This window comes from Halictus rubicundus, chromosome 16 (assembly GCF_050948215.1).
Source record: "Halictus rubicundus isolate RS-2024b chromosome 16, iyHalRubi1_principal, whole genome shotgun sequence".
NCBI lineage: Eukaryota > Metazoa > Arthropoda > Insecta > Hymenoptera > Halictidae > Halictus > Halictus rubicundus.
This window is the reverse complement of record NC_135164.1, coordinates 8,216,329-8,241,963: the sequence shown is the minus strand read 5'-3', so window position 1 is coordinate 8,241,963 and position 25,635 is coordinate 8,216,329. Positions and strand designations below refer to the sequence as shown.

At 37.2% G+C, this 25,635-nt stretch overlaps 2 protein-coding genes and 1 long non-coding RNA gene across 6 annotated transcripts in view; 2 read left to right on the top strand and 1 right to left on the bottom strand.

Annotated features, from left to right (window-relative positions):
• Positions 1-3,845, top strand: part of LOC143361935 (thrombospondin type-1 domain-containing protein 4) — a 37,458-nt gene extending 33,613 nt beyond the window's left edge. The window contains exons 9-15 of the mRNA XM_076801653.1: positions 259-502; positions 1,142-1,342; positions 1,423-1,584; positions 1,885-2,061; positions 2,185-2,401; positions 2,604-2,736; positions 3,584-3,845. Coding sequence (XP_076657768.1) covers positions 259-502; positions 1,142-1,342; positions 1,423-1,584; positions 1,885-2,061; positions 2,185-2,401; positions 2,604-2,736; positions 3,584-3,638 — 1,189 coding nt within the window. The 3' untranslated portion in view covers positions 3,639-3,845. The remainder of the gene's footprint in view (positions 1-258; positions 503-1,141; positions 1,343-1,422; positions 1,585-1,884; positions 2,062-2,184; positions 2,402-2,603; positions 2,737-3,583) is intronic.
• Positions 3,846-4,512: 667 nt separating this feature from the next.
• On the bottom strand, positions 4,513-21,849 carry Mtg (mind the gap). 2 transcript variants are annotated; one of them, XM_076801655.1, is made up of 8 exons: positions 21,504-21,849; positions 11,816-11,950; positions 9,701-9,810; positions 7,933-8,367; positions 7,293-7,529; positions 6,633-6,946; positions 6,303-6,483; positions 4,513-5,079 (listed from the first exon to the last, which is right to left on the bottom strand). In XM_076801655.1, the coding sequence occupies exons 1-8, from the start codon at positions 21,541-21,543 to the stop codon at positions 4,813-4,815; spliced, it is 1,719 nt and encodes a 572-aa protein (XP_076657770.1). In that variant the 5' UTR covers positions 21,544-21,849; the 3' UTR covers positions 4,513-4,812. The 2 variants fall into 2 exon arrangements, with proteins under 2 accessions (XP_076657770.1, XP_076657769.1); XM_076801654.1 differs by having other exon boundaries at positions 4,515-5,079; positions 7,293-7,538.
• A 531-nt stretch (positions 21,850-22,380) lies between these two features.
• On the top strand, positions 22,381-23,673 carry LOC143362181 (uncharacterized). Of its 3 annotated transcripts, XR_013083609.1 has the most exons (3): positions 22,381-22,781; positions 23,234-23,544; positions 23,624-23,673. It is a non-coding gene; the product is annotated as an uncharacterized LOC143362181 (long non-coding RNA). The 3 variants fall into 3 exon arrangements; XR_013083608.1 differs by lacking the exon at positions 23,624-23,673 and having other exon boundaries at positions 23,234-23,582; XR_013083610.1 differs by lacking the exon at positions 23,624-23,673 and having other exon boundaries at positions 22,381-22,785; positions 23,234-23,582.
• The last annotated feature ends 1,962 nt before the right edge of the window (positions 23,674-25,635 follow it).

The following is a 25,635-nucleotide window of genomic DNA, read 5'->3' as shown; positions in this document are numbered from 1 at the left end:
AAAGTTCTACTTATCAGCATATGGGATACTTAATGTTACCATAAAAATATTTCGAAATAAAAATTAGAAACTTGACGCAATAGTTAATATAATATTATAATACAAACATATAATACAATGTATTATTACAATAGATAAGATCATGACACACGCGTAAAGTCTGAAAATGCGAAGTTTCAGTAATTTTTGAAGCGCTGAGGACGTTAAGATGATTTTGAGAGATTTCTTTTGATTTTGAAGTTATTTAATTTTGTAAAGATGGAGAGCCGGTCCTTGGAGCCACTGCTCCGTCACTTGCGGCACCGGGACTCGCGAACGCGAGTTAGAATGCGTGCAAGAAATAAAACCGTCGTTGGTAATGAGGATAGCCGATGGCGCCTGCACGGAGCCGAAAATTCATCCTACGAGCGAACCTTGTGAAATGCCGGCTTGTGAATACGACGCGAAAATAACGCCGACGACGATACCGCCTCCGCAATGGAACGTGGGCACATGGTCTTCGGTATTAATCTTCTCCTATTGCATATTACGCATCTCGAGCGCCATATTTGGTTTTAGAGGTTCATAAATCTGACACGCTCGAAAACAGTAAATCGCGTTTACACGGTTAATCCAAATTTATCTTAGAAACCAATTCTGGTGTATCCAGAAGAGTACAGTAAATCGTACTTAACAATTATACAATGTGTAAGGTAGAGCATTTCTTCACATTAAAGAGCTCATCGCTTTTGCCATAGCTGTTTACGCAATAGTGACAATAAATTGAGAGTTGTGTTGACACCTCCAACAGATGGTAGATACTTTTCGAGCCTGCTTTCTTGCATGTATCATGAACTTAATCGAAATCATATTGTCATATGACGAACATCACAGAATATACAGGGTGTCCCAAAAATGTACTTCCTTGAAAAGGCCGATTCCTGGGGTAATCTGAAGTAATATTAAATGCATTACCCACGAGAACGATTGTACCATATTTAATGAATTTTCTCTTGTTAGTTTAATCGTTTTACAATTACGTAGTCAGTATGTAGTATCTATATTATATTCCACCAATACACTCAGCTGTTGTAGTCTAGAATTTAAATATGAAAGTTACGGGAAGCAGGACATGTTCTAATTAGTCCGTTTCGAATTAAAGTGCTCCACGTCTTGTGGGCCAGGTAAGAGGACAAGAACGGCAACTTGCGTCACACAAGGACCTCCCTGCGACCTTGAAGCGAAGCCTGATACTCAAGAGCATTGCGATTATGGACCTTGCTCGACTAAGGCGCCGTCGTTAACCGCCATTTCTACCGGACTCCAGAGTCCACAGTGGTTGTACACTGATTGGTCCGAAGGGGTAAGAATTTGCACGAAGTTTCTCCGAAATTCTCAAACTTCTGATTCTATGAACAGACGTGTATGCTCGCAATGTCCCAGTGCTCATCCGAATGCGGAACAGGCGTGCAAACTAGGAAAGTTTTCTGCGAAAGTAGTACGCACCTGGAATTCTGCGATCATTCGACTCGACCCGAAACTACAAGAACTTGCTCCAGTAATAGGACCTGCAGCGGACAATGGTTCACAGGACCTTGGTCAGAGGTACAATTATTAGTTTCTCCATAACGGAAGAAAATCTTTCGCTGGAACAATTATTTTCAATCTCCATACGTTTTATTCGTTGCCAACAATTTTGAAATTAAAATTAAAACGCTCGATCTCAACAGAGACTTCTATATTTAATTTCAAATTAATATTAGCCACACCGGTTCATACAACATCGCTGACAAGACCCGTGTTGTTGACATGTATCGAGAATTCACTATACGTGCTACTGCAATGGCAGAGAAATTGAATTTTTCTTTAATTTGACATTTCCAGCGTTCTCTCTTTATTTTTCAGTGCTCCACGCAATGTGACTCAGGTGAACAGGTCAGAGAAGCAGTCTGTGTAACCACTCTTCGTGGATCGCTCCGACTGGTCCTCGACATGAATTGCCCTGCAACCAAACCGGAAACCAGAAGACAATGTAACGGTCCACCGTGCGAGTCCGCGTGGTTCATATCGGATTGGACAGAAGTAATATCAGCGAATCAATTTTTGGGCATTTTGGGCACTTCCAGTTTACAATTATGTGTAGTTTAATGTTTTGACAATTTCGTGACACGCACGGCTAGACTTTCACGAACGTAATGTTTCCAGTGTTCCCGATCGTGCGGAAAAGGCATTCAGGAAAGAGAGGTGAAATGTTTAAACAGAAATGGCCGTTCGCCGGAACCCCACGAACTCCATTGCAAGGACAACGACAAACCTATACCGCGAAGGACCTGCAACGATTATCCCTGCAAGGACGACGTGCACGTCTCCGAGCATCATCACAGGGTTCTGCAAGTTCAAGACGATCCAGAAATCTCGAACGGTATTCCAAACAATTCTAGCTTTTCAACGCTTACCGCCGCGTCGATCATTTCTATTGCGATCTATTAACAAACTTTCTTAGCATCTGCAAAGTGCGAGAAGGTTGCTAAAGTAATTGCCGTGATAAATCTGTAGTAGTTCCAGTCAAGAATAAGTTGCTCTGACTTTGTTCGACTTTTACAATGTGGTTGCGTTATTTTCAGTTCTAGAAGAGAATCCTCATTGCAAGGACAGTATATCGAACTGCAACTTAGTGGCGCAAGCCCGGCTCTGCACTTACCAGTTCTACCAACAGTTTTGCTGCCTTTCGTGCTCCAGAGCGAAGCAAGAAGTAGAGTGAGTTCTAATTGATCGGACGTGTCTTCGACATGAATGTAACGTCGAATAGTTAGACTTGCGACTGAATTACGGTAAGTGCCGTATGTACGTGTAGAGTTTTCGACGTCGATTTCTATACAGGGCGTTTCAGAATTATAGATGCAATTTCACCGATTAAGAAGACACGTAGCATTAGAACTGTAACAAACTTGTATGTTTTAGAAGGTATCTCTCGCAGCACTTGCTTAAGGTACTTTCTCGGATATCTAACAAAACTCACAATCATGTTTATCTATATATTTAGTCACGAAAGTTTGCGAACTTGCCTTAGAATTTCACTCATCCAGTGGCGGATTTATACTTCTGGCGCCTGGGGGATATCCCTAAACCTCAGCTCTCCCTAAAGGGCCAACTCCCTCCTCGCTCCCTCTTCTCAATAAAATGCGTTAATACTACCCTAATTTTGTTCGACTTATTTTTCAGATTTTTGGGGGAGTTCTTGTAATTTCATACGTCATTCAAACATATTTTGATTTTCAAATTGGTTAACATTCTCATTTATTTGTTTTCATTGGCGTGACTTGTGCCTTTAATATTTTTCCAAAAATTTTCCGCCCCTATAATTCCCCCATCAAATCCGCCACTGCACTCATCGTCTCCTGTTCATTAATTTCAGCTATAATTCGAGAACACCTTGCGCCGAAAGGTGACACACTGCCCACGAAAGTATATTATTAAGATTTGTATGTTTCATATGAAGTTAAAACATTAACAACTCGACACGTACTCCTCGGCGAATCTAATCGGTCAGCGCTTTCGTAATCGATAGTAAATTATAACATTTGTAACGTTTTGTACCTTTTAGAAAGCGAATTATTTATCAAGTGCGCGATAATCGTAGGCATTCTAGAACACACTAACTATTAAGGTTATCAAGGACCGTACAAGGATTGTGCCTTCGGTATCATTAAATTTCAAGCGACGATTAACACGTGATCATCGACGAGAAATTATAGACTGACTGTGTACATCGTAATAAGGCAACATTGGTATTTAATTTGTATTATTTTCCGTTATCTTTACTTGCCATAATAAATGTTACGCTTTCTACGTAATAATGTTCTCCCTCTTCACCAAATGAAATCATTGTTAAATTGAATGTCAATTGAAAAGTTTCCGAAACTGCACAAGACTATAAGGTAAGCTTAGGGTAAGAACAGAATCCGTTGTTATGGAAAATAGAATTATTATTGAACAAGCCATATCAACGAAGAAGAGACCAACATGATAACTATTTACAGTCGTTATTGTAAAAAATTATTTGCTACAGATACTACCTACTAACGCAATAAATTATATGTACATACTTTCGCCGTTTGCGATGACATCGGCAGTGTTTATAGTTATTTGCAGACCGCGAATTTTACAGAAACACGAACAATCTAACAAATTAAATTTTTGTCGTATTTCTAACTTGATAAAATTATTCGATGATAAAATAAGTTTTTCCGTTACTATAATCTTCTGTCAACTTTCAAATAAGCGAATAGCGAGCTTTCGCATAAACACTCGGCAGTCTACTTATTCGAGAAGAATCGTTACACTGCAGAACGAAAAATTGAATAATATGCCTAGACTTACATATTTATTAAAACAATTCTTTGTAATCCATTAATTCCCCCCACAAAAAAATGAAACTTAATTCATTAACACGTCGATTGCCAAATTACAAACTTTAGAAAATCTCACTAAATCAAAGCAATTTACTTAACGAAACCAAAATTATGAAGATAAAGTTTATAGCTGTGATTATTTAAACCTTCCTCAGTCACAACAAAAATTCATTTTCTGAGTAAAAATTAATTTCTAAACCCGATGAAAACATAGTGTCACCTGTATATAACCAACGTGGCAGTCGACGTATTAATGTATAAATAAATCATCGCCAGTACAGCAGACAGAGACGATTCAAGTTAATTCGAGAGTTAATGGATTAGGAGAACATTAATTGGCAATCGTAGAACCGATTAAAATCTAACTATAGATGTACAACTATTTAGTGAAGATTGACGACTCGCCTACTTCTTAGGAGGTTCAGGAGCTATCGGGTTCTGAGCTTTCTTGAGCATTGGTTGTACTGTTGTCATGGTTTTTGTACGCCGAGAAGAACGCGAGAGCTTTCATCAGCTGGTAGCTCTTGCTGATGGGAATGTTGCTGTCGTATAGGCCTTTCGATGATTTACAGTCTACGTAGAACCACCAGTTGCATTTGAGAATCGTTTGGTCGAACAACGTTGATTCGGGGCACAGGAAACTCTTCATAATCAGTCCATCATCTGTTAGTGCGCAGACGTGGAATACCTGAGTACACAGAAATTTTTAATCAGAATACAATGATTATTGATACAATGGCCTGGTGCTGAACTTCATGTAAAAAAATTTTTCAAAACCCCCATTACCCAAAATTTTCTATAACATTCAATAGCATTACAATACATAATTCTATGCATAAATCGAACGCTCTTGTTGAGCAGCTGTTAATGCAAAATGCTATGGCACTAGAAAAATAACTGCACAGTTTGTGAAATATTTTAAATGATTGTCTTCGTTCAAACTTCAATTCGTTGACACGTTCATTACTAGAATTTATTTCAGCAACAATCTCTACAGTTACGATACTGTATTACAGTAAAGTCTTGATCTAAGTCCAATCCTCGGGTCCGTGGTGTGACATAGATCGTGTAGGGCTACTATTATCTTGTGACCGCGTCGACCGTGTCAAACGTAAAAAATCTCTTATACAATTTGAGAAAAGATATTGACAAGGAAAAGTTATGTCCTCTGATTATCCTGCTGCGGGTGATAATTTTAAATAACGACATGTATAAAATTAATTTGATATCGTATGACGTTGCTAGCGAACGCGTTAATATTATACGTCACTGCTTCCTTCATTCCGTTTCGACTTCTGTGCCGTGTGTTTCGAAAGACACTTGAAGTAAACCGACAGTCATAATTGTTGATCTGTTACCCACATATCGTGGGTATAGTGATTGGAGTGTAATGGGCAGCTATTATGACCATCGGAGCACTCTCTTTTCGAAGGACAGGCTACAGTTATATTTACGTAATGTACTTTCGTTCTTTTAAGTCTTGCGTACAGAATATTTAGGGCACCACTGTGTCCATCATTCACAATTCAAGTATCTTACATCATTGATCGTTAACTGTTCGAACAACATTTAATTATTCGTGAATAATCATTAGACTGCGGATTTTATACATTTACGAGACGTTTAAAACATTTCAAATTTAACGACACTGTGTATTACATTCGTTTAAATTATTAAGGAAAGAAATAAGTGTCTATGTGTTTCCTGGATTTTGCAATTGAAGCAGACAATTTACTTGTACAATAATCAGGTATGACAAATTGTGATGACAAGTCGAGATCTTCATAAAGATCCACTTAATGTTTTTGATAATGCCACTTTCCATTGATTAATGCAAACTAATAATCTTGTATGGTTGAATCGCAATGCAATTTTGAATTAGTGATTATCATTTATGAGAAAGCATATTACCATGCATCCAAGGTCTTCGTCAGCATACAGTCCCGGGAAATGTTTCTGATCACCGCAATAGAAGCTCGTATCCGGAAGATCAACGCGACTAGCGAAATTATCATCGAAATTTTTGTCGTAACCCAGGGGATAGTATTCTCGAGGCGCGTTCATCACTTTCGTGGCTCCCGAGTTATACTTACTGAAAAAGTATGATATTAAATTCTACTATACGAAGTCGGAAACAAATGGCATAAAGCGCATTTAATTTAATTCGGTTTCTGAAGCTCGGCAATTTTTAACAGGTCAAATAGTAAGTAATAAATACTGTGCGAGTGAAAGAAAATTTACTTTTTGGGAGGAGCTATTGTCGTGGTGGTGGTTGTACTCGTCGGCCCTTGTTGTTTACGCAACAATTGTTGTTGCCTGAGTAAAATAGCAGCTTCCAGTGCTTCGAGGGTAATGTTACTGGCCTCCGCGAGAGCTTTCAACGACGTCTCCATTCCTTGAATGGGTGCCAAAGATGGCAGAGACGATGGTAACGATTGTCTCTTCTCCGTTTGCTGTTGGCGGAAGTTATGGCTGTTTTCGGAAGTAATAGGGTGGAGAGATAGCAACGTCATTTCATTCACAGAGGATGCTACGTCGTCTCCAGGCAATGGCAGCTGAAAATGAATAAAGGAAAATCGATAAATCAGTGTGCATTCGTAATTCTCAAATATTAACCCTTTCGCCTACAATATCGTGTGTAATTGTTAACATCTACAAGTGGTTTTGATATTTTGTAATAAAAATGTATTCTTAAAGCAATTTTACATCATTTCCAAAGTTTCCAAAGTATCAGAAATGGTGCATAAATCATAGTACTGTACTACCAATACTGCTCATAAGTTAACTTAAATTCTGCAATATCTCCAGGTAGACAACTCAGTCTTACCTTTAACTTAAAGAATCTATATATTGTTGCGCGTATTGTTCTTCTAATTTGATTGTGCTTCTAGTTCGAATTACCTGATTAAGATCGTCTTTCGATACTTCATTGTCGGCATCCTCCAAAATTGTTGGACTGTTGCTAATTCTATCAGTTAATTGTGATGACGATGGTGGCATCGAGAGGAATGGCGGCAGACCTCCGTTTGCAACTACCGGTTTCGACGCAGATTCAGGTTCTACTATACTTCCGGCTGGCGGAATCGCAGCGACGATGTTAGGCAGTTTTCCTGGCGTTGCGGCTGCAACTGCGAGTATCTGCGGCGTCTATAAACGTAAGAAGATATATAAATTCATTAAATCTGAAATATTCCGACTAATACTTAAATTAATAATTGATGGACGAACATTATTCCGGTGATAATTTTCTGTTAAGATTATGTACAGACTGAAATGATATCATTTGCAAAATTATTTTCTATAGATGCAAACGTTTTCGAAAAACTAAAAATGATTATTTTCTGTATTATTGCTAATTCACATTTTTATAAATCAGCTCATTGAAAGAACAGTTGAGCATGATATAATTTTCGCTTTTACAGAACATACGAATTAAACAACAGGAGGAAGATTACTGTGAATATTTCAACGTGGTAGTCAACAAATAATAGTATTATACAGAATATTCAAAGAAAAAAATGTTAAATGTTCCAGATGTTACCTGATCCCTCTTGACCTGCATCTGCTGATGCCTCTTCTGCTGCTGCGCCGCCAACTGCTGTTGCTGCTGTTGCTTCTGTTGTTGCTGGATCTTCTGCATCTGCTGCTGTCTCATAGCTTCCTGTTGTTGCAACCGTTGCTGCTTCAGCACTTGCAACGCGAACGCCTCCTGTTGCAGCCTCTGTTGCTGTTTCTGCTTCGATTCCTGTTGAATCAGCTGCTGTTGCTGTTGCCTCAGCATATCCTGCTGCGTCGCCGACAGAGATGGCGCTGGCACGGTCCTCAGAGCTGTGCTATTCTGCTGAACAACTAATTTCTGTCGCTCGGGTTGCTGAGCGATCGGTCGCACTGCGCCCGGCGGCAAAGGCTTGAAAGGAGGCACCACTTGCCGATTGTTGGTTTGCGCCTGTTGTCGAACGTCCCCTCGATTGGTGGCCTTGAAAACGAAATCGAGCAATCCTTTCAAACCTCTCGTGCTAGACGACAGAACTGAGAGACATTTCGAACGGTCGTAAAAACCGAGAGCAACATCCTGTTATCGATGTTGAGACAGTTCGAATTACAGAGAGAAATCAGATCCGTGTTCACTCTTCAAGGATGACGCACGATCGTCGATCTCTTTCTGCGCGATCGACTTTCTATGATGTTACAGGCGTTGTCATAATCTGCAGGTCATTTAGACTTTCTGATGCTCGCCGTGGCTATCTTGAAATTGTAAAACGTAAGCAACGACGGACGAAAGTGTACGTATCCTGTCTAATAATCCGACGAGGTGTAAGCCATTTTGGATTCATGTTTTGGAACCAGTCTATTGCGCAGATATCGACTCTGAAGAATTGACTTTTGAGCAACTGTCTTTTGAACTATGTTTTCTGTAAGATACTTAACATAGTAATTGTTAGGAATTAACTGTTCCAACAGTACTCGATAAATGCACGAGCCTTTGATTTGATACCACGATGAGCTGTTAGTTCTTAGGCGAGAAAGTCATCTATCAAGTTTCAACAGAAAAATCAAAGCATCTCGAGTGACGGCAATATGTTCATAGAAACGTCGTAAACATTAATCTTTGCACTTGCACTCCGACCTCGGGTTTTCAGGTATAGAGTAGCACCGTGGAAAACATTCTGCAGCCTTGTCCTGATTCGTTCGTCCTTCCCTGTTGCTTTTTGTCGCGTCTCAATAGGATACTATTATTTGTAGTACAGAATGCTAATATTCTAACCTTTGTAAGAAGAATAACAAAAGTAATTTTGAAACAAATTGTTCGGTAAATAGTGTTTACTTTAACAATAGGTACTTTTAATTCTATTTCTAACTAATTTTACTACTAACTTGCGTTCAATACGATGAAATATTTGATCTACTTGAATCATTCTTCTAACCGTTCTAGCTTTCCTTGATCTAATTTTATATTAAGCACATAATCTTGTACGGTTATGCGCTGGACTACTCGTATAATGCAGAAGTGGAATTGTTCATGTCGATTTCACATCCTATCGACAATATTTTACAGTACCCTATTTAAAAGTTGTCCTATAGACAATATTTTACAGTACCCTATTTAAAAGTTGTCCTATAGACAATATTTTACAGTACCCTATGCAAATATAATGTTCTCCTTTTAATCGACGAAGTTATTAATAAGAATGAGCCCACTGTTTTTATGAGCGAAATAATAAAAAAAATTGGAAGAGTGGTATGAAGCATTCGTTTTCGTATCGTGCGTGAAACCTATTTGTTATATCGGACATTGTAGAATTTTTTACCGTGTTCGTGTAAGATGGCGCACTTCCTCTGGTAGACACACTTCTCCTTTTGGATGTTTCTACATTAGACAACGATTGACCGAAACCCAACTCGTCGCCGACGGAAAATCCTGAAAATAATAGTGCAGATTGAATAATAATTGATAATTTAATAACAGAATTCTACGTTTCAAATAATCTATTAATTTAAATATAATGACACATTTTGAACCCTTCGATAAATGCTGTGTTATTGTACAATAGGTGCTATGAAAGTACAATACCCATAAATAATGATCACGGTTCAAATATCGACAGTGTTATGCTGATAATTATTTAGTATAAAACACAAAAGCATAAAAAGAAAGAGTTATTAAATTTTTTCCATTAGAATCGGTTAATATACATGTATCCCTCTTTTAATATTCATTATGCTTTAAAAATAAGTATAATTAATATAGACACAGTAATTGGGTCCATTGCCCTACAATTAACCTTTGTCAAAAGTAAAAAGATTTTCGCCCGCGGCAAGTTTCGAAACAATTTTCTTTTCTCACGGCGATTCTTCTCAGGTATACAAAAATCTGCTTTCGTTCTGAATTATGCATAAAGCAGGCCCCGTTGCTCTGAAAGGGTTTAAAATCGGCGCGAAGAAGAAACCTCGAAGAAAGTTAAGCAACTATCTGTTACGTAAGAGTCCACGCCTGCTTTTTGCGCGGTCTGCAAACCGCGCAAATAAGCGAACCATCTTTTTCTATTTCTTTTCTTTTTTTTTTTTTTTCTTTACAAAGAGGCTCGTTTGATCTTTACGGTTTGCACACTTCTGATGCAAATTGAGTTTCCCTAGAGGTGTCGTCTTTTTACCGTGGCACAGGCACCTTTGTCAACGATTCAGGCCAGGTCAAGGCAGCGAACCTTTTTTTCCCCCATAGTCAACCTCGAATTGGCAAAAGCACGGTGGAAGTAGGTTAGGCAGAAGTATGTGCTTTGATCGGAAAGTCATCGTTAATGTCACCCTCGATCATGTACACATGCCTCACATTATTAATTGCGATACACTTGACATACTCCTTCACTTTCTGCATCATTTCCTATCGAACTGGATACCTCGTCACGTGAAATGCATGCATAATCTTCCGGACATTAAACGTACCAAACGTTACTCGAGCGACAAAGATTATGCGAACACGTCTGATTCCGACAACACTATCAAACTTTTGACTGGTCCCTTTCCTTTCCGTACTTTTGCAAATTTTATTTATCAAAATTCTCTCTTTGGTAACATAAAAAATACTTTGCTGTTATTACTGGAGCAATAAAGATTATGTAAATATATCTATACTGATCTCTTTCCTCTTCATAGTTGTGCAATTCCATATGGTTGCAGAGAAAAATTTCATTTATTCACTGAATAATTGTAATTCATTCATATTCGTCCATCTATAGATAATTACACGTTTATAGGATACTTTCAGAGTGTACTATAACTTGCATCTTATGTAAGAATCTGGAGCATGGGATTAAACCGAGAATTTAATTTTTTCCTTTTCAATGAGACAGTATATTATTTCGTAGGCTGGAAAAATTAGTCGCGAAACACGGAGTATAATTAGAAATAGAAAGCATATTATTAATACATTATGAAATATTATCACGATTTGCTGGATCTCCAACAATTATCATCGTATAAGCTGAAGCCGTAAGTGATTTAAATACACACACACGCAAAGCAACTACAAGCTATAAAAGATTAGGGCCTTCACCAGGATGCAGCAATACATTTTGTTTACACAAATGTTTTTGGTTACACAGAAGTCCGAGGGTTAATATGCCACGGAGACGGATTTCCACAAGATATTGATAACAATATAGACACAATACGTTAGATATTTACAATGATTCCACAGAGATAGATTTAAATCAGACTCGTCGGTCTGGGAGCCTTTCTTCGCAAGTATTTACAGTATAATTAATAGTTCGATAGACAACCAAAGAATTGCGAGATTTCTGTATCTTCTGTAACTCGATCGAATGATGAGATCATATCTCTTGCGAGGGGAAGCGCATGACAATGATGATATCGTGCAACGTCGTCGTTATTGTTCCATCGGCATCGGCGCGCTTGTTTCGACTCACCCAAGCCTACGTAGCCTTTGACACCTCCAAGATTTCGTACTCGAAAGAGGCCGGACTTTTTGAAGGCACAGTTTAGTGCAAAACCGAAGTCCGATTGAAACACGCATGTGCCTAGCGTCTCCCGCCACGTGCAGCCTGCAACCAAACGGGAAGAAAAGAACACCATGGATCTCTGTACCGATCCAACTTCGTTGCATCGATCAACACCGACATCTGTTTCAACGCGATCGCGTGTAAAGAATCATGGGCAGAAGTCCTAATAAACGTAATTCCATGAACCTTTCGTCCACATTTTCAGTCACCTCGAGTTACTCTAATTTTACATTATGAATGGTAAATTGAAAGAACGGTGTACATTGAAAATAGCCCTCTCTTGCAAAATAAATGGTGTGACTTGAATTGAGAACTTGATTAAGAGCTTGGATATTTTTGACTGGATTTTCGAAACACCCTATACGCTCCATCGTAATTCGCGACGCATAGATTTGCATATTTAATTTTTTCTCTTAAACTGAGCTCAAGATCAATTTATTTCGCGTGATTTATTAGGAAACATTCATCTTTCACCCATGTCTTGACTTGGGCAAGAATTTTTAACCGCAAGATTTATCTGTTTTCAAAACATAAATGAAACGGTTTCGTTCGGGCAAAGCACTATAGCGAGAAGTAATCCATGTAAATTTTTGAGAACGATGAAATACTTTCGGAGAAAGTCTGTTTTGAAAACCGGAAATTTAGCATTTCGTCTAAACAATGTTACAGAGAAGCGCCATCGCGGTGAAAAGCTGCAATTCTTGTTACTTCGAGTTCGACCAGTCAGCAAGAATCTAATGTGTCGACTCAAGTCATTGGAATTGAAAATTGAACGGGGTTCTAATTTTAATTTGATTCACATTCACACGGGCCATAAATCATTGTGCCTAATCTGTGCTATCGATCCTTTTTAATTCTGTAAACTTCGTGATAGGATTGAGGGGTCGGGACAGATTTTTCATGAAACATGACGATATGATCCTACTGAATCAACACTGACCGTACTTAACTTCTGAAATGATTATTTTTTAATTTTCTTCTTCGGGAATGTTTATACATTCAATGAAAACAAAAAAGATCAAAATTATGCATTGAAACCTGACAACCTGACCTGTCACTCTTTTTTACACCTCGAGCTAGAGCTCTTTCGTTTCAAGACACCCTGTACATGAAAGCTATATGCTACGGAGATTCACAGTAATTTCAGAAGGACGTTTATCCCCTGCGTAATTGCTTAATGTTTTCACGAAATCGTTTCCTTTTCGAGAAAGTAATCTTCCAGTGAAATGAGTCATCCAGCGTTACATATTCTATTGTCAACCATAATCACGGAGGAACGACGACAAGTTTCTAACGCTTTCCGTCGAATTGTCCCCAGGCGTCAGGGAATAATGGCATTTCTTAAGGAAATCACGACGTCGTCCTTTATTTGCGGTTCCCGGAAAGGAACGTGCCATGACCACGAAGAGAGTTCAAACATACGCTGTGTGCACCGTGCGTTAAAAATATACAGGGTGCCCCAAAAATGTTGTACTTCCTTGAATCAGGTGATTCCTGAGTTAGGCAGTAGAAAGACACAATTCTTTAAGTAACAAATCGAATGAATATCAGATTTTTTCACCGAATTAATAACTATTCGACTAATAGGATGTACTAGTGGTGTTTTTACCAACGTATTGAGAATTGAACTCTTTTGCCTATTTTATAAGCATTGGACTGCGTTGAAAGTTTTGCATTATCTTTGCATACGAAACAATCTTTTTTACTGAAATGGGGACGTTCTTATGTAACGCTCTTCAAGCACCTAATTAATTATTTCAACACAAATGATCAATATTCTGATGTCCTCTAAAACTTAGCAAAGATTAAAATTAGGAAACATTACGAAGCAATGATAGTAACAGTAAATAATTTATTAAGAATAAAAGAAACAAACCAAAAAGCTATTTTTCTATGCACTTCTGTAGACTCGTTCACAATGGAGAAAGTAGAAGAAATCTGTAAAACGTATGAACTATTCCGAGACAAAATTAATTAGCACATTCCACGCATGTGTTAATTTAATTGAGGCGTGTTTTATAATTATTTCAAGAATGTCCCTAAGGTTGTGAAAGGTAGGTCCGGAATTCGTGTTCGGAAAAGATTTGCCGGATCTCAGGCGTGCCACCGGGCCACAGCCTACTGACCCACTTGAACGGTGGACTCATCTTTCGGCCATGTTGACCGACGACAGAGGTTCCTCACACTCCAAAAGTCAGTTCCGTTTCTTACGAGTCATTTCCTCCTTTCGTTGAAAAAAAGAAAAAAAGGAAAAGTCGTGTAACATCACCGGACAGATTTACGGCCGATGGAAACAAAGCGGCTCGTTAATTTCTTTCCATTTCATGCCAATTTTCTCGACAATTCTCCTTCATGCTCCAAATAGTGGAATGGTTAGTCCCATCTTATTGTTGAGCACAGGCTTCGTGAAACTGCACAGCGTAATTTTCGGATCGGGTAAAAATTAATTATGTAAGACCACGTTGACGATACAGTTTCGATATCGCTCGAATTATAAAATAATTTAATCTGGCACTTTATAATGTGAACTTTAAACTGCATTGGCTATTATAATGAACATTTTTCTTTTAATAAATTCGATTTATTCTGGTCACTGCATATACGTACAATTAAAAACGTACAGACATCAAGAAAATTTTTATAGGAATTTATATTTCTGTAAATTAATTTTTCGAGAGAGGAGTTCAACCTGTTTCTTTTCTAAAATTTTATAAAATCTTGTACAATTCTTAGTTGACTGTGTTTTGCATAAATAAATCAGCAGTCTACCAATAATTTGAAGGTACAATTTTCATTTGAAACAATAACTTATTAGTAATTACACCATAACATATTTTACACAGAATGAAGGGATCGTGTATTTTTCTATCGAAGAATTTATTGAAAGAAGAATAAAATAAAAATGAAATTAGTTCTTGCTAACTATTCACTACTTTATGTTGTGATGAACGAAATGGTTCAAATCACTTCAGTTTTTCTTCGCATCACAATTTTTATTCATTACATTAACTTTAACGTAACGTCGAGAAATGGTTTGTATTTTACGTAACGTTTTACAACAGCCAGGAAACGAGTGATCTAATGGCTATAATGTAATTAACAAAATTATGAAGTTGGTGTTAAAATCCAACAGTTCTCCAGCTCTCCAACAGTATGGAGAACCTGAGAAATTAATTGCGAGGTGCGCTAAAAGTGCGATGAAAGAGTTTGTAGAAATTTTATAGTAACTGTTCGAACATGGTGAAATTTTCGAACGAGAAAGCTTAACTTTGTCCAGTACAATGAGGAGCCATCGCTTGACCGGGTTACATAGGAAGAAAATTTCAGCTAATTGCTCGCGTCTATGAAGGTTCGTTCTCTTGTATACCACTTACATCTTCGCGAGATTGATTAGATATTTACTATCTCTGTTTCATTCTTAGACAAGTACGATTAGTGTAAGTTTTCAGCATCGTGCCTCGAGCAGTCAATTGAATCTACCGTAGTAATTCTGATTCTCAGTTTCTACAATCTAAAATGATACAGCAGGTAATGTGTAATTGGGAAAAACGTCCGTCAAATTTGTTGCAAGCGAAAGATATAATTTTGTTATTGTACATAGTACCGCTCGTGTCCCATTCTTGTCGCCAGAATTAGCTGTATCCTGACTTCTTCGAAACCTCATGTATAATAACGGCTCGCGTGCACGTCTATCAGGCAAATCAAATGTAGGACACGTGAATGACTGCAAACAATTATTAGATAGATATGCTTTTCCTGGGAAAATATCGAACTGACGAAATAATTCCATACCTAAACTACCGAACACTAATTGCAATTAGTGTACCTAGCCCTCTGAAGATAACACGACTGCATTTAATCAGTGTTCATTAATAATATCAAATTAAAAAAGCAAAAAGTTTGTACCCTGCTCACACCTCGTACAAAATTTGGTTTACTTAATAAATTGTGAGAGAATTTAAGTTTTATGTTCGGTTAAGACATTATGTCAGCCATGACTGACATACTAGTTAAAGAGGATTTTAAAAATTTTCTGTAAAACTAACAAATTGATTCAACCGCATTTAGGTAAGCATCCGTAATCAAGTTCTGCGTTGACTCCTCCTGTGCCATTAGAATTCTTGTAATATATGTTTAATATAAATATAACGAGAAGAAAATTTCTTTTCTGTTGTTCAACAGAGCCGTTTTGCTCTATGCACTGCATCTCCGTTTCAACAGCATGACTAACCGGAGATTCTAATCTGTACTACGATCTAGGACGATGACTTCTGCGGTACAAATCTCAAGGATACTTTCACTGCTCATCTCGGAGTTCATCTAATGTAACCGAGTCATGATATAATTGGGAGGAAGCAGTAGGCCATGAATGAAGGCAAAATTCTCTGTTCCTCATTTAGAGGGTCCCATCATTACCGTTATATACAGCGACGGTGTTCATACACGAGCTAACCTGCGCAACTATTTCCCTTGAACGGCCTTTACCTTCACCTTGACGGCGACATGACTACAAAGCCGCTGCCTAGCATTGTCATTTGTACACGATCAGCGATTGTTTTTTCCCGTCGAATAATTTTCACACATACTCTTCAAATTGGAACTGCAATTGTTACATTCTCACTTAAAACTACACATTTTTCTATGAAGCTTGATTAAAGTTTCATTTTCTATTATATCTTGTTGCTCATTTTTTTCTCACTGTAGGATGTTAGCGATTTAAACCATTTTATTTTTCTAAGTTATTCATTCTAAATTATTCGTTCAATATTGCTACACACGATGAATATTTCATATTTACTAAATGGGTGAAAAGGCATTTTTATATTAACATTTTACCTGAAACGCATTGTTTAATACTTGTTTAAAAATCTTTGAAACACATTTCGGGATTCGTTAATATATTTGTTTACGGCGATAACAATTTCTAATAACCTTTCTAACGTAATACCGTACTACCATTATCGTGTAATATAATGCTTTTCGAAGCATTACGAGTATGCTGTACGAGTATGAAAATTTATATATTCGTTTTTTAAATGTTGTAAGCGAAAGACAATGGAAGATACAAAAAGCAAATAAAATAATGTAATAGCTACTGGTACGGGATAGTAATGCAACAACGAATTAAATAAGAAAATAATGTAGTGAATCTTTGCTTCACGTGTGGTAAATAATATTATATTGCACTTCTCTATGGAAGCTAAAATTGCTGAATAATCGACTGTTGATAATCGACTAGCATGGAACATGGAACACGTGGAGGGGTCCTACGGCTGATTGGAGATGGATAGAAAGTATCCAGTCAGAAATAAAGCGATCGCACAGACCCGTTGTTGACCCGGTTCCCCAAATAACCAAACCGTCGAAATCCTAGTGGAATCATTATGGGAATCGACTGATCTATCATCCCACAGAATCCCGATTTGTTTCAGATATTCGCTGGATGCCATACAATTTCTAATCGGCCGATGATTCTAGAGCATTCTAAAAAACATTCAATTTTAATACGTGTATGAAACCGTATGAAAACTAGAAATTTATTTCGTTAGGAAAAAGACGTCTCTTAGCCTATGCCGGAGTCATTTCTGACCCACACCGATACCTCACTACAGTTTTCTCTCGATACAAGGCGATGACTCGGGACCGGTTTTCGTCGCATTTCGGTCGAAGAAGAAATCAAAAGCGTCATCCGATTGCAAAAGACGAAAGCCCAATAAAAATTTCTTTCTTGCTGTCATGATGTCTTGAAAATAATATATTGACGTCGTGAAAGTCTTCTAATCTTTTCATTATTTTCAATAGCACCTACTCAATTTTGTCATGGATGCATAAAATCCATGAAGTTTGGTAAATTCATAAAATCTATATCATGAAAGCGCGACTGAATAATTCAAACAATTTATTCAACAATTTCAAGAAATGACTGAATAATTCAAACAACTTGTTACGAGACATTCATTTCTATTCTTAGTCATTTTAATAGGTCGAAAATAATGTGACCATCTGTTTAAATTCTTCTTACATATTTTTATATTCCACTCGCTCACTTTTGCTATAAACGTATAAAATCCTCGGTCTAATGGTAATACTGAAAGACGAGACTTTTTCTACTTAGCATGAGCAGTCACCCGAACGTTTCTATCCCACGACAAAAATTAATTTTATGTAATTTACTCAATTTTTAATCGTTCGCCAAACGGCTTCGACTTGCACGCGACATCATTCGTCTCGAATGCCGCGTTCGTTGTAACAGATCAGGCAATTAATAGGTGAAAGTAATTGTTTCGCTAAATACAGGGAAAGTGTTACGATCGATTTGACAGGATAATGGCGGCCGTACTGCATCCTGTCGACGAAAATCGGTGCGAGTTGACGAAGTCACTGTGTCGCGAGACACCTCGTTCCTCTGGCCTATATTCGATTAGTATGCGCGTGTGTTACAGGAGCGATCGACTGAAATCTCGGAAAATATGTAATTACCATCGAATTCGATCCCCTTTCCCGCGTGCCGGCAATCGAACAGTGCAATTGCTTACTTTCGTCGGCGATCTGTTCTATTTCTTTCTGTTTTCACGATCTGGGCATTTCCACCAATGAAACCAGATACTTTTGCACTTTCTAGATCGCACCGGTGCATACGATCGAGTGCATACTAGTGACGTGCATGATCCTTCTCAATTAGTATCGATTCCTAATAGCGGCGTATAATTGTATTTAACCCTGAGCACTCGAATGGCGACTGTGAGACGTCACTGAAAATTGCTGTATCATTATTCAAAATATTCTTTACGTCATTAAAGTTTGTATTTAATAAATTGCTAAACATTTCAGTATTTTACGAGTAGATCACACCATTTTTGTATGTATAACATGAAAAAAATATGTAAAAGGGAAATATTCTAGGTTGGAAGAAATGTTCCGTTTTGGAGTTAAAATAACTTCGAGTGCAAAGGGTTAAAGTATGTATCGATAGAGTATCGATTCCCTAATGATTCGAAATCGAGTTTCTACATGTGTAAGATGAATTCGTAATTTTACACACGGTTGAATATGTTTGCAATACCTGTTATTCATCAATCACCTATTTACATTCTTATGTACATTTTTGTCTTTATTACATAAAATCTTCATTTATCCCGTGCTTTATTATATAAACAGGGTTAAACATAATAACAGTTTACTAGATTTTACTGGGCTGAGGTTTATATTTCAATTTCATTTGTTCACCTCACACTCCTTCCTCTATCTTATTCTTTTGTTCCCTGGTGTTCCCAAATTATTGAAACAGTAATAGAATAATGTAGAGAACATTTTATATTTTATAGTGATCAAAATTCGTGATACTTTCCACGAGATCGAGACATGAATTTTCAAGAGAGCCGACGAATTTTTTCAGTGTGTTGAACGTAACATAAAACGCGAACGAGACAAGATATAATTTATATAATCCTTTATGCTATATCGAAACATAGCGATCCAACGTACAATAAGTCACGGTTACGTCGTCGCGAAGAAAACCGTGAAATTATCGCCGATTATGTTTGTTGTCCCGCGAAAGCGCACGGAATCAAGCTCGCGAGATCAAGAGGTAACCTCGTTTTACGATATTTCGTATGGCGAGATCGTATTTACAAAGAGATCTGCATTCAAGTGAGAAAGTCGCAGCTACCGCTTTAAAGAAGTACTATGCCATTAGTATCGTAAGAAAGAGAACATTATTTGAAGACCATGTGTGTTATGTCCGATAGCAATGAGACCGAGTAATGAAGAAATTTGAGTGATTAAGATCGAGTGGACAGTGCAGCCAGTCGAGGTAAGTCAGGGCTCGATAGCACAGAGTATAAATAATATGCTTTAATACAAGGCATAAATAATGGAAAAGGCCCAAAAAGTAACCCAAGAAATGTAGGTACACGCTTCGAAAGTAATATCCAAATAATTGAGTGATAAAAGAAAGCGATTAATATTAGGGATCTGTAACTGAATATTTCATAGAATATTTTAATAAATATATGTATTATGCAGCAGCAACGTCTGCGTGCGAATCTCTACCAAACATTTTGTTACATTCGCGAATCGTGTGCAAACGTTTATTCACATTTTTATAGACGACTGACACAAGAACAACTACTTTTATCATTATTTTATTCGTGAATTGATTAATTGTTCCAATATAGAGATTTAATTTCCAAATGAAGTTAAAATTTATTCATTTCCAGAATGCACGAAACCACGGTTTAATTTGTGCATCTAGTAGGTTTTAGCTGGAATTTTACTGTAAATTAACGTTGCAATCATCAGTTACAAAAGCATAAAATCCACAGTCTAATAAGTAAAATTGGAATTTATAACAGTATCATATTCAAGAGAAATACAAAATGTTAAGTAGAGATTTTTTCAGGCTTATTGCTAACACTCAGATATTTGTATAGCCCTGAAATTAAAATTAAAAGATTAAAATATCCAAGTGTTAGCTGAACAATTGATAACACAGTTTCTAGTTTTGATTTTGAAGAGGATGCAACACGTGAAAAAAGCAGTTACTAAGATTGCGATCTCTTGTGACAATTACGTGATCTATAGTGCTTACACTTTCACGATCCTACGCAAAATCATTACGAAACGGGACGCGTGTAATGTGCCACCAAAAAGGCCAACCTTTTAGAGATTGTTAAACGGGCTTAGCTCCCGGAAGGTAATTTATTTGGCCAGACGACATCTTAGACGCGAACATAATTGACGTCGATTAAGCTACGTTAAATCTTTCCTCGAATGTGCTGATATTTTCTAAGAATTTTTATCCTTTCATATTGTTCATATAATATCGTATAAGGATTTGATTCGAAGCATAACTTGTAGATCTTGTGCATCTATAATAAGAGAGAGGAACTTGAACCAGTGCTGAGATTAGATCCAATTCGCAATTTATAATTAATTAACATCACTAATAACGCTGGGACTATTCCTTTCCTTTAAGATGATTAAATCAGGTTATCACGTTCGCCATCGCCATTTGTTTCAATGCTTATCTTCATCATCAAAATGTTCGATTAAATCGCAGCGCATCTTATTTACGAAATATTGAAACAATTTAGCAAAGGAAACTCGTGGACGAGTATTACGCTTCTATGATTTTAAATAAATTCGACTAGTTTTATTTAAACCACGAGATTATGTACGTCACACGTGTGTGACCGTGGTGGCGAACGTTTCAATAGCAATCTTTGTAATCCAACATACGAAAGTATTAATTTGCACAAGCGCCTGTGGTTCATTCATTAGTAGTAAAATGTCTTCCTCGCGTACAGTGTGTATATCAAATACGGATCACGTCCTGGTTAAAACAAATACGAATAACAGACTTCTCGAACGGTTACAAAATCCATTCGAGCAAAATTAGGTATAAAATGCACTCAATTAAATACGAAATACACTGAAACCTAGCACATCGAGTTAGTTCAAAGAATATATAGAGAGAGCGAGAGAGAGAGAGAGAGAGGCCATTGAGGAAAGATCGAACGGCTTAATCGATGAAAAATTAAAGGATCGAAGCCAGAAACTGCGTTTAGTCGAAGAAAGGGCAAATCGTACATACCGACGACCACGAAGAGGAACAAGGTCGTAGCGATCTTCATACTGGTCGATCCAGTTTTGATTTGTCACAGTTCTTAGAAAGTTGGTGGATCCCGAACGTTCTCCGATGATGTTTCCTCCTCGGCCAGGAACAACTCAAAAACCGTTCGGAACGTGTTCGCGCAGCGATGGAGAAGCGTCACCTGAGGGAAACTGTCCTGTCGAGCCGCTGGCGAGCGTGATAGTAAACGATTGGTAGATAAAGAGGTGCGACAGGTAACTCGTTCCCGTGAACACTAATACCGCACGGATATGTTCCTCGAAGGCGAGCACGCGGGGCACTTTCAGACCCCATCTGGTTTCCAGGGACGGCTGAAACTTGGCTCCACTTTCATGGCCCCCACCCTTCCCCTTTCTCGCGCAAGTGTAACAAACGTTTTATTAGTTCATATGTATATACGCACACACACACACACACACACCTGTTGTGTGCGTACTTGCATCGCACGCGCGCGTACACTTCGATTTATTCAGATTTTCAGCAATTTTTACCAAAAAAAAAAAAATCCTATAGAAAGTCCTATCGAAAATCTGGTCGTTTGATTTAATGTTGAGCAATCATATTTAAACGTTCGTAAACGTCTTGCACGCGAGACTTCGTCGACAAATTATTATTTATGGCTACACAGCAACGCACTGTCGGCGGTAAACATAAATCTGTTTTAGGTGTCAATAAAATATTAATTTACTTTTGTGTACTTTGCACGAAGTAGTTGACGTCCTACCAACTGTAATAAATGATTGAATATGAAAAAGATTTGAATTCTGCGAGTCTTTTGTGAAATAATATTTTATGTTTGTAAGTAGCTAAATATTTACTAAAATTCTGGAATGTTTTCTTCAAGTTTGGAAGACATTCTCCACTCCTCTTTTCCGAAACGCGAAATGGAGTATTCCCGTGTGATTATTCTGAAATAGGACGGTTTAATTGGCTAGTTCGATGTGCTGTGGTCCACTTGAAATTGTTAATTTTTTTACAGAAAGAGTTAAGAAGAAAAATCGTATTTTCTGCGACTCTGTGGCAATATGGACGGTCCTGTTCAACCCCACCAAGCTTCCAGAAGAACAGCCTGTTCAGTACAGGTTCGATACGTGCACGTTGAAGCAGCTATGAGTAAAATCTTGTGTCGAAGTGTCGGTGACCCACTCGGACGAAACGATAACGGGATCCTCGTGCGTTCATTGAGAGTCCAGCGAATTGATCGGCCCGTAAGGAAGATCGACTACATAGTTTTTTCAAGTAGGTCTGTAAAACGGTCGACCATCTATTGAAAATAATCGAAATAATAGAAATGCCCGCGAAGAATAAGAACTAGAGTTTTTAATCGTTGTAAAAGAGTTGCAAATTTTACAAATCTTGCCGATCCACATTCCATTCTATCAAATACAATTAGACTGTCATAGTAACAACGATAAACAAAATCTCCATATTTTCAATTTTCAGTGATACCACATTTTATTTAATCATAGTGGCTGTGCTTATGTTTGCTAAAAATATATTGTTTAAATACTACTTGTTTCAACTACTGCATGCGATTTAGTAATATGATGAATTAATAAATTACCATTGATGAGTTTAGACCCTATACAAATGATATATTTGATTTAAGAATTCATACGAATTAAGTTTCTGTTTTTTTATTTTATTTCTTGTAAATGTACGATTAAAAATATGTATTCATATGTTTGCAGCTGTTGCGGATGGTTCGAGTCCCGAGCAAATATCGAATGACGTAACAGTGCATTCCGCTACACCGATTTTAGAGTGAAACCGCGCCTTTTACTTTGCTGGGGAACGTTAAAATATTTGATGGACTTATTCTTCGTTTGCTTCAATTATGAATATGATTCTAATAAACATTTCTAGTGACAGAAATGTTAAAGGTCGTAGCCACTTTCATTTGAACTAGGTAATGGCTAGTCTCATTCTAGAAGGTAGGTACTATTATGCACTTGACCCTGTGCATGCTCAGTAGGTCAAGTTGCAATTGCTCCGTTTCTACGTAAGTATACCCAATTTTCAAGTTACTCCATTTCATTGAACAATACTTAAATCACTAATATCTATGTTTTGTTTTCCAGGTAAAACCGATAATCAATTTTTATAAGAAAATTAATGGATCGAAATAAACAATTCTACATTTTTCGTAAAGCAAAAACCGTTGAAATTGTATAGAAACGTCAAAATTGTGATGTTTACAAATTCGATTATCATAGGTTAGTTAGATGAGGTTAGGTATCGTAAATTGAAAATTCTCTTTGTATAATTATGCTCATCTGTTTTTTTATTTGAATATTAGTCTTTATCATTTTCATATTATCGCAAACTCTTTCATTCGTTTATGAAACAAAATAAAGTCGAAAACTTTTAAATTCAAGCAACTATGGCCGTCTACCACAAACGAGGTATAGGAGTAGAGCAGTTATCATATGGGGTTTCGTGTCTCACACAAAAACATCTCGTTTACTTACGCCCTCTGCGCTGACAAACGATAAATGTTGGAACTAGATCCACGTAAACGCAATTCAACTCAAATGGTTAAACACAAATGATGTAAAGATATAGACAATTATGATTATTATAAACTGAAATCGTAAGTTTGGAATATTCAGTTTATGCGTAATCGTCAAAATGTTTTATTTGAAAGGAGCGTAATAATATAATTTCTACTTGGACGTTCAGAGGTCGCTACTATGAAGCCCCTTTCATTTTGTTTTATTATCAAGAAAAAATTTTAACATCAGTGTTTAGCATTTTTTTATATCAAGAAAATGATTATTAAATATTACATGTAAATATTAAGTTATTTTCAAACAATATTTTGCATACCGATAAAGAATAATGGCGGATTACATTGTAGGCATTGTGGACGGCCTTTTTAGGCTCTGAATAATTAATTTTTCGTAATAATTCATTATTTTCTTTACTATTGTATCTAAAAACGTCCAGTTTTTACTAAAAAAAAGATAGAAATATAAACAAAAATGTTCTAATTTCGGACACATAATTTTAGGTGTGTGACCCCAAATTGTTTCCCGCTAATAAAAAACAACTAAATTATAATAAAACACCATATAATGCAAAAGTAAATGTGTATAAAAACATTTATATTTAATTAGAATTATAATATTAAGTGGAAGAGATTAGTATAAGACTACAAATAAAACATGTTAACGAATAAAAACGTCGACAATACTTACACCCTGTGTTTATTTTGAAATATCTAATAGAAGATTGAGACATTGCTACATTACATTCTCCGCACGTCATACAGATACTATAATCACGTTGCGCGAAAATGGCGGTCATCAAGTTCGCTTTATTTAAATGAATTTCCACATTAATTTCCGTATTACCCATTGTATGTTTATGGACCACCATATATGGACGAACCATCATTGTAAGCGCTGCATTCGTCTATCGCAATGAATGCAGATAACGCGCGTTTTGCATTCGCAGGGGCGATCTTCGGCGATCGATGCACTTTAAAAATAGCACCTAACGATTCCGGTTTTCATGTTTTTTCATTAATACTGCGACTGACACAATAAACCAAATTACGGGAAATTCTCGTTGTGACGCAGCAGGGTCTCCGCAACCGCAATTATTTTGTCAATTGGTTGGACGAGTTCCGGTGAACCGCTAAAAAAAAAGGTTACAATTGCCGATCGAATTATTCCTTGTTTTCTTTTTCGACGCGTTCGCTGCATTACATCGACGGCGTAACAATATTTGACTTGCTTCACTGTGATTGAACTAGCAATTTCATATTGAGATTCGTTTCATTTTGCGCGCACATGTGGCTTTTCGAAGCGTTATTTGCATTGGCAGGCGCCAAGCTACGTCCTCGAGACAAACAAAAATGCATGTCGGTCGTAATAATTTTGGAAACCAGTCCGTAACATCGATCGGCTAAATAACGGGCCCATTAACTGCGTACGCTGGTTTCAAAAACGTGAAAGAAAATATACGTCGATTATGGACCTCCTGTCTAAACAAACAAATATAGGTACTCGCGAGCAAAAATATTGCACACTTCACGCCTTCCCTCGCTTTTTGAATTGTAAAATATAAATGTGTATTTGGTAGATAT

Excerpts from the sequence above, each read along its gene's own strand:
- Mtg (XM_076801654.1), bottom strand. The coding sequence starts at position 21,543 with ATGAAGATCGCTACGACCTTGTTCCTCTTCGTGGTCGTCG. Across the intron at positions 6,947-7,292 it reads CGAAAGACGATCTTAATCAG|CTGCCATTGCCTGGAGACGA; the intron begins GTAATTCGAACT and ends ATTCATTTTCAG. Across the intron at positions 5,080-6,302 it reads ACGAAGACCTTGGATGCATG|GTATTCCACGTCTGCGCACT; the intron begins GTAATATGCTTT and ends CTGTGTACTCAG.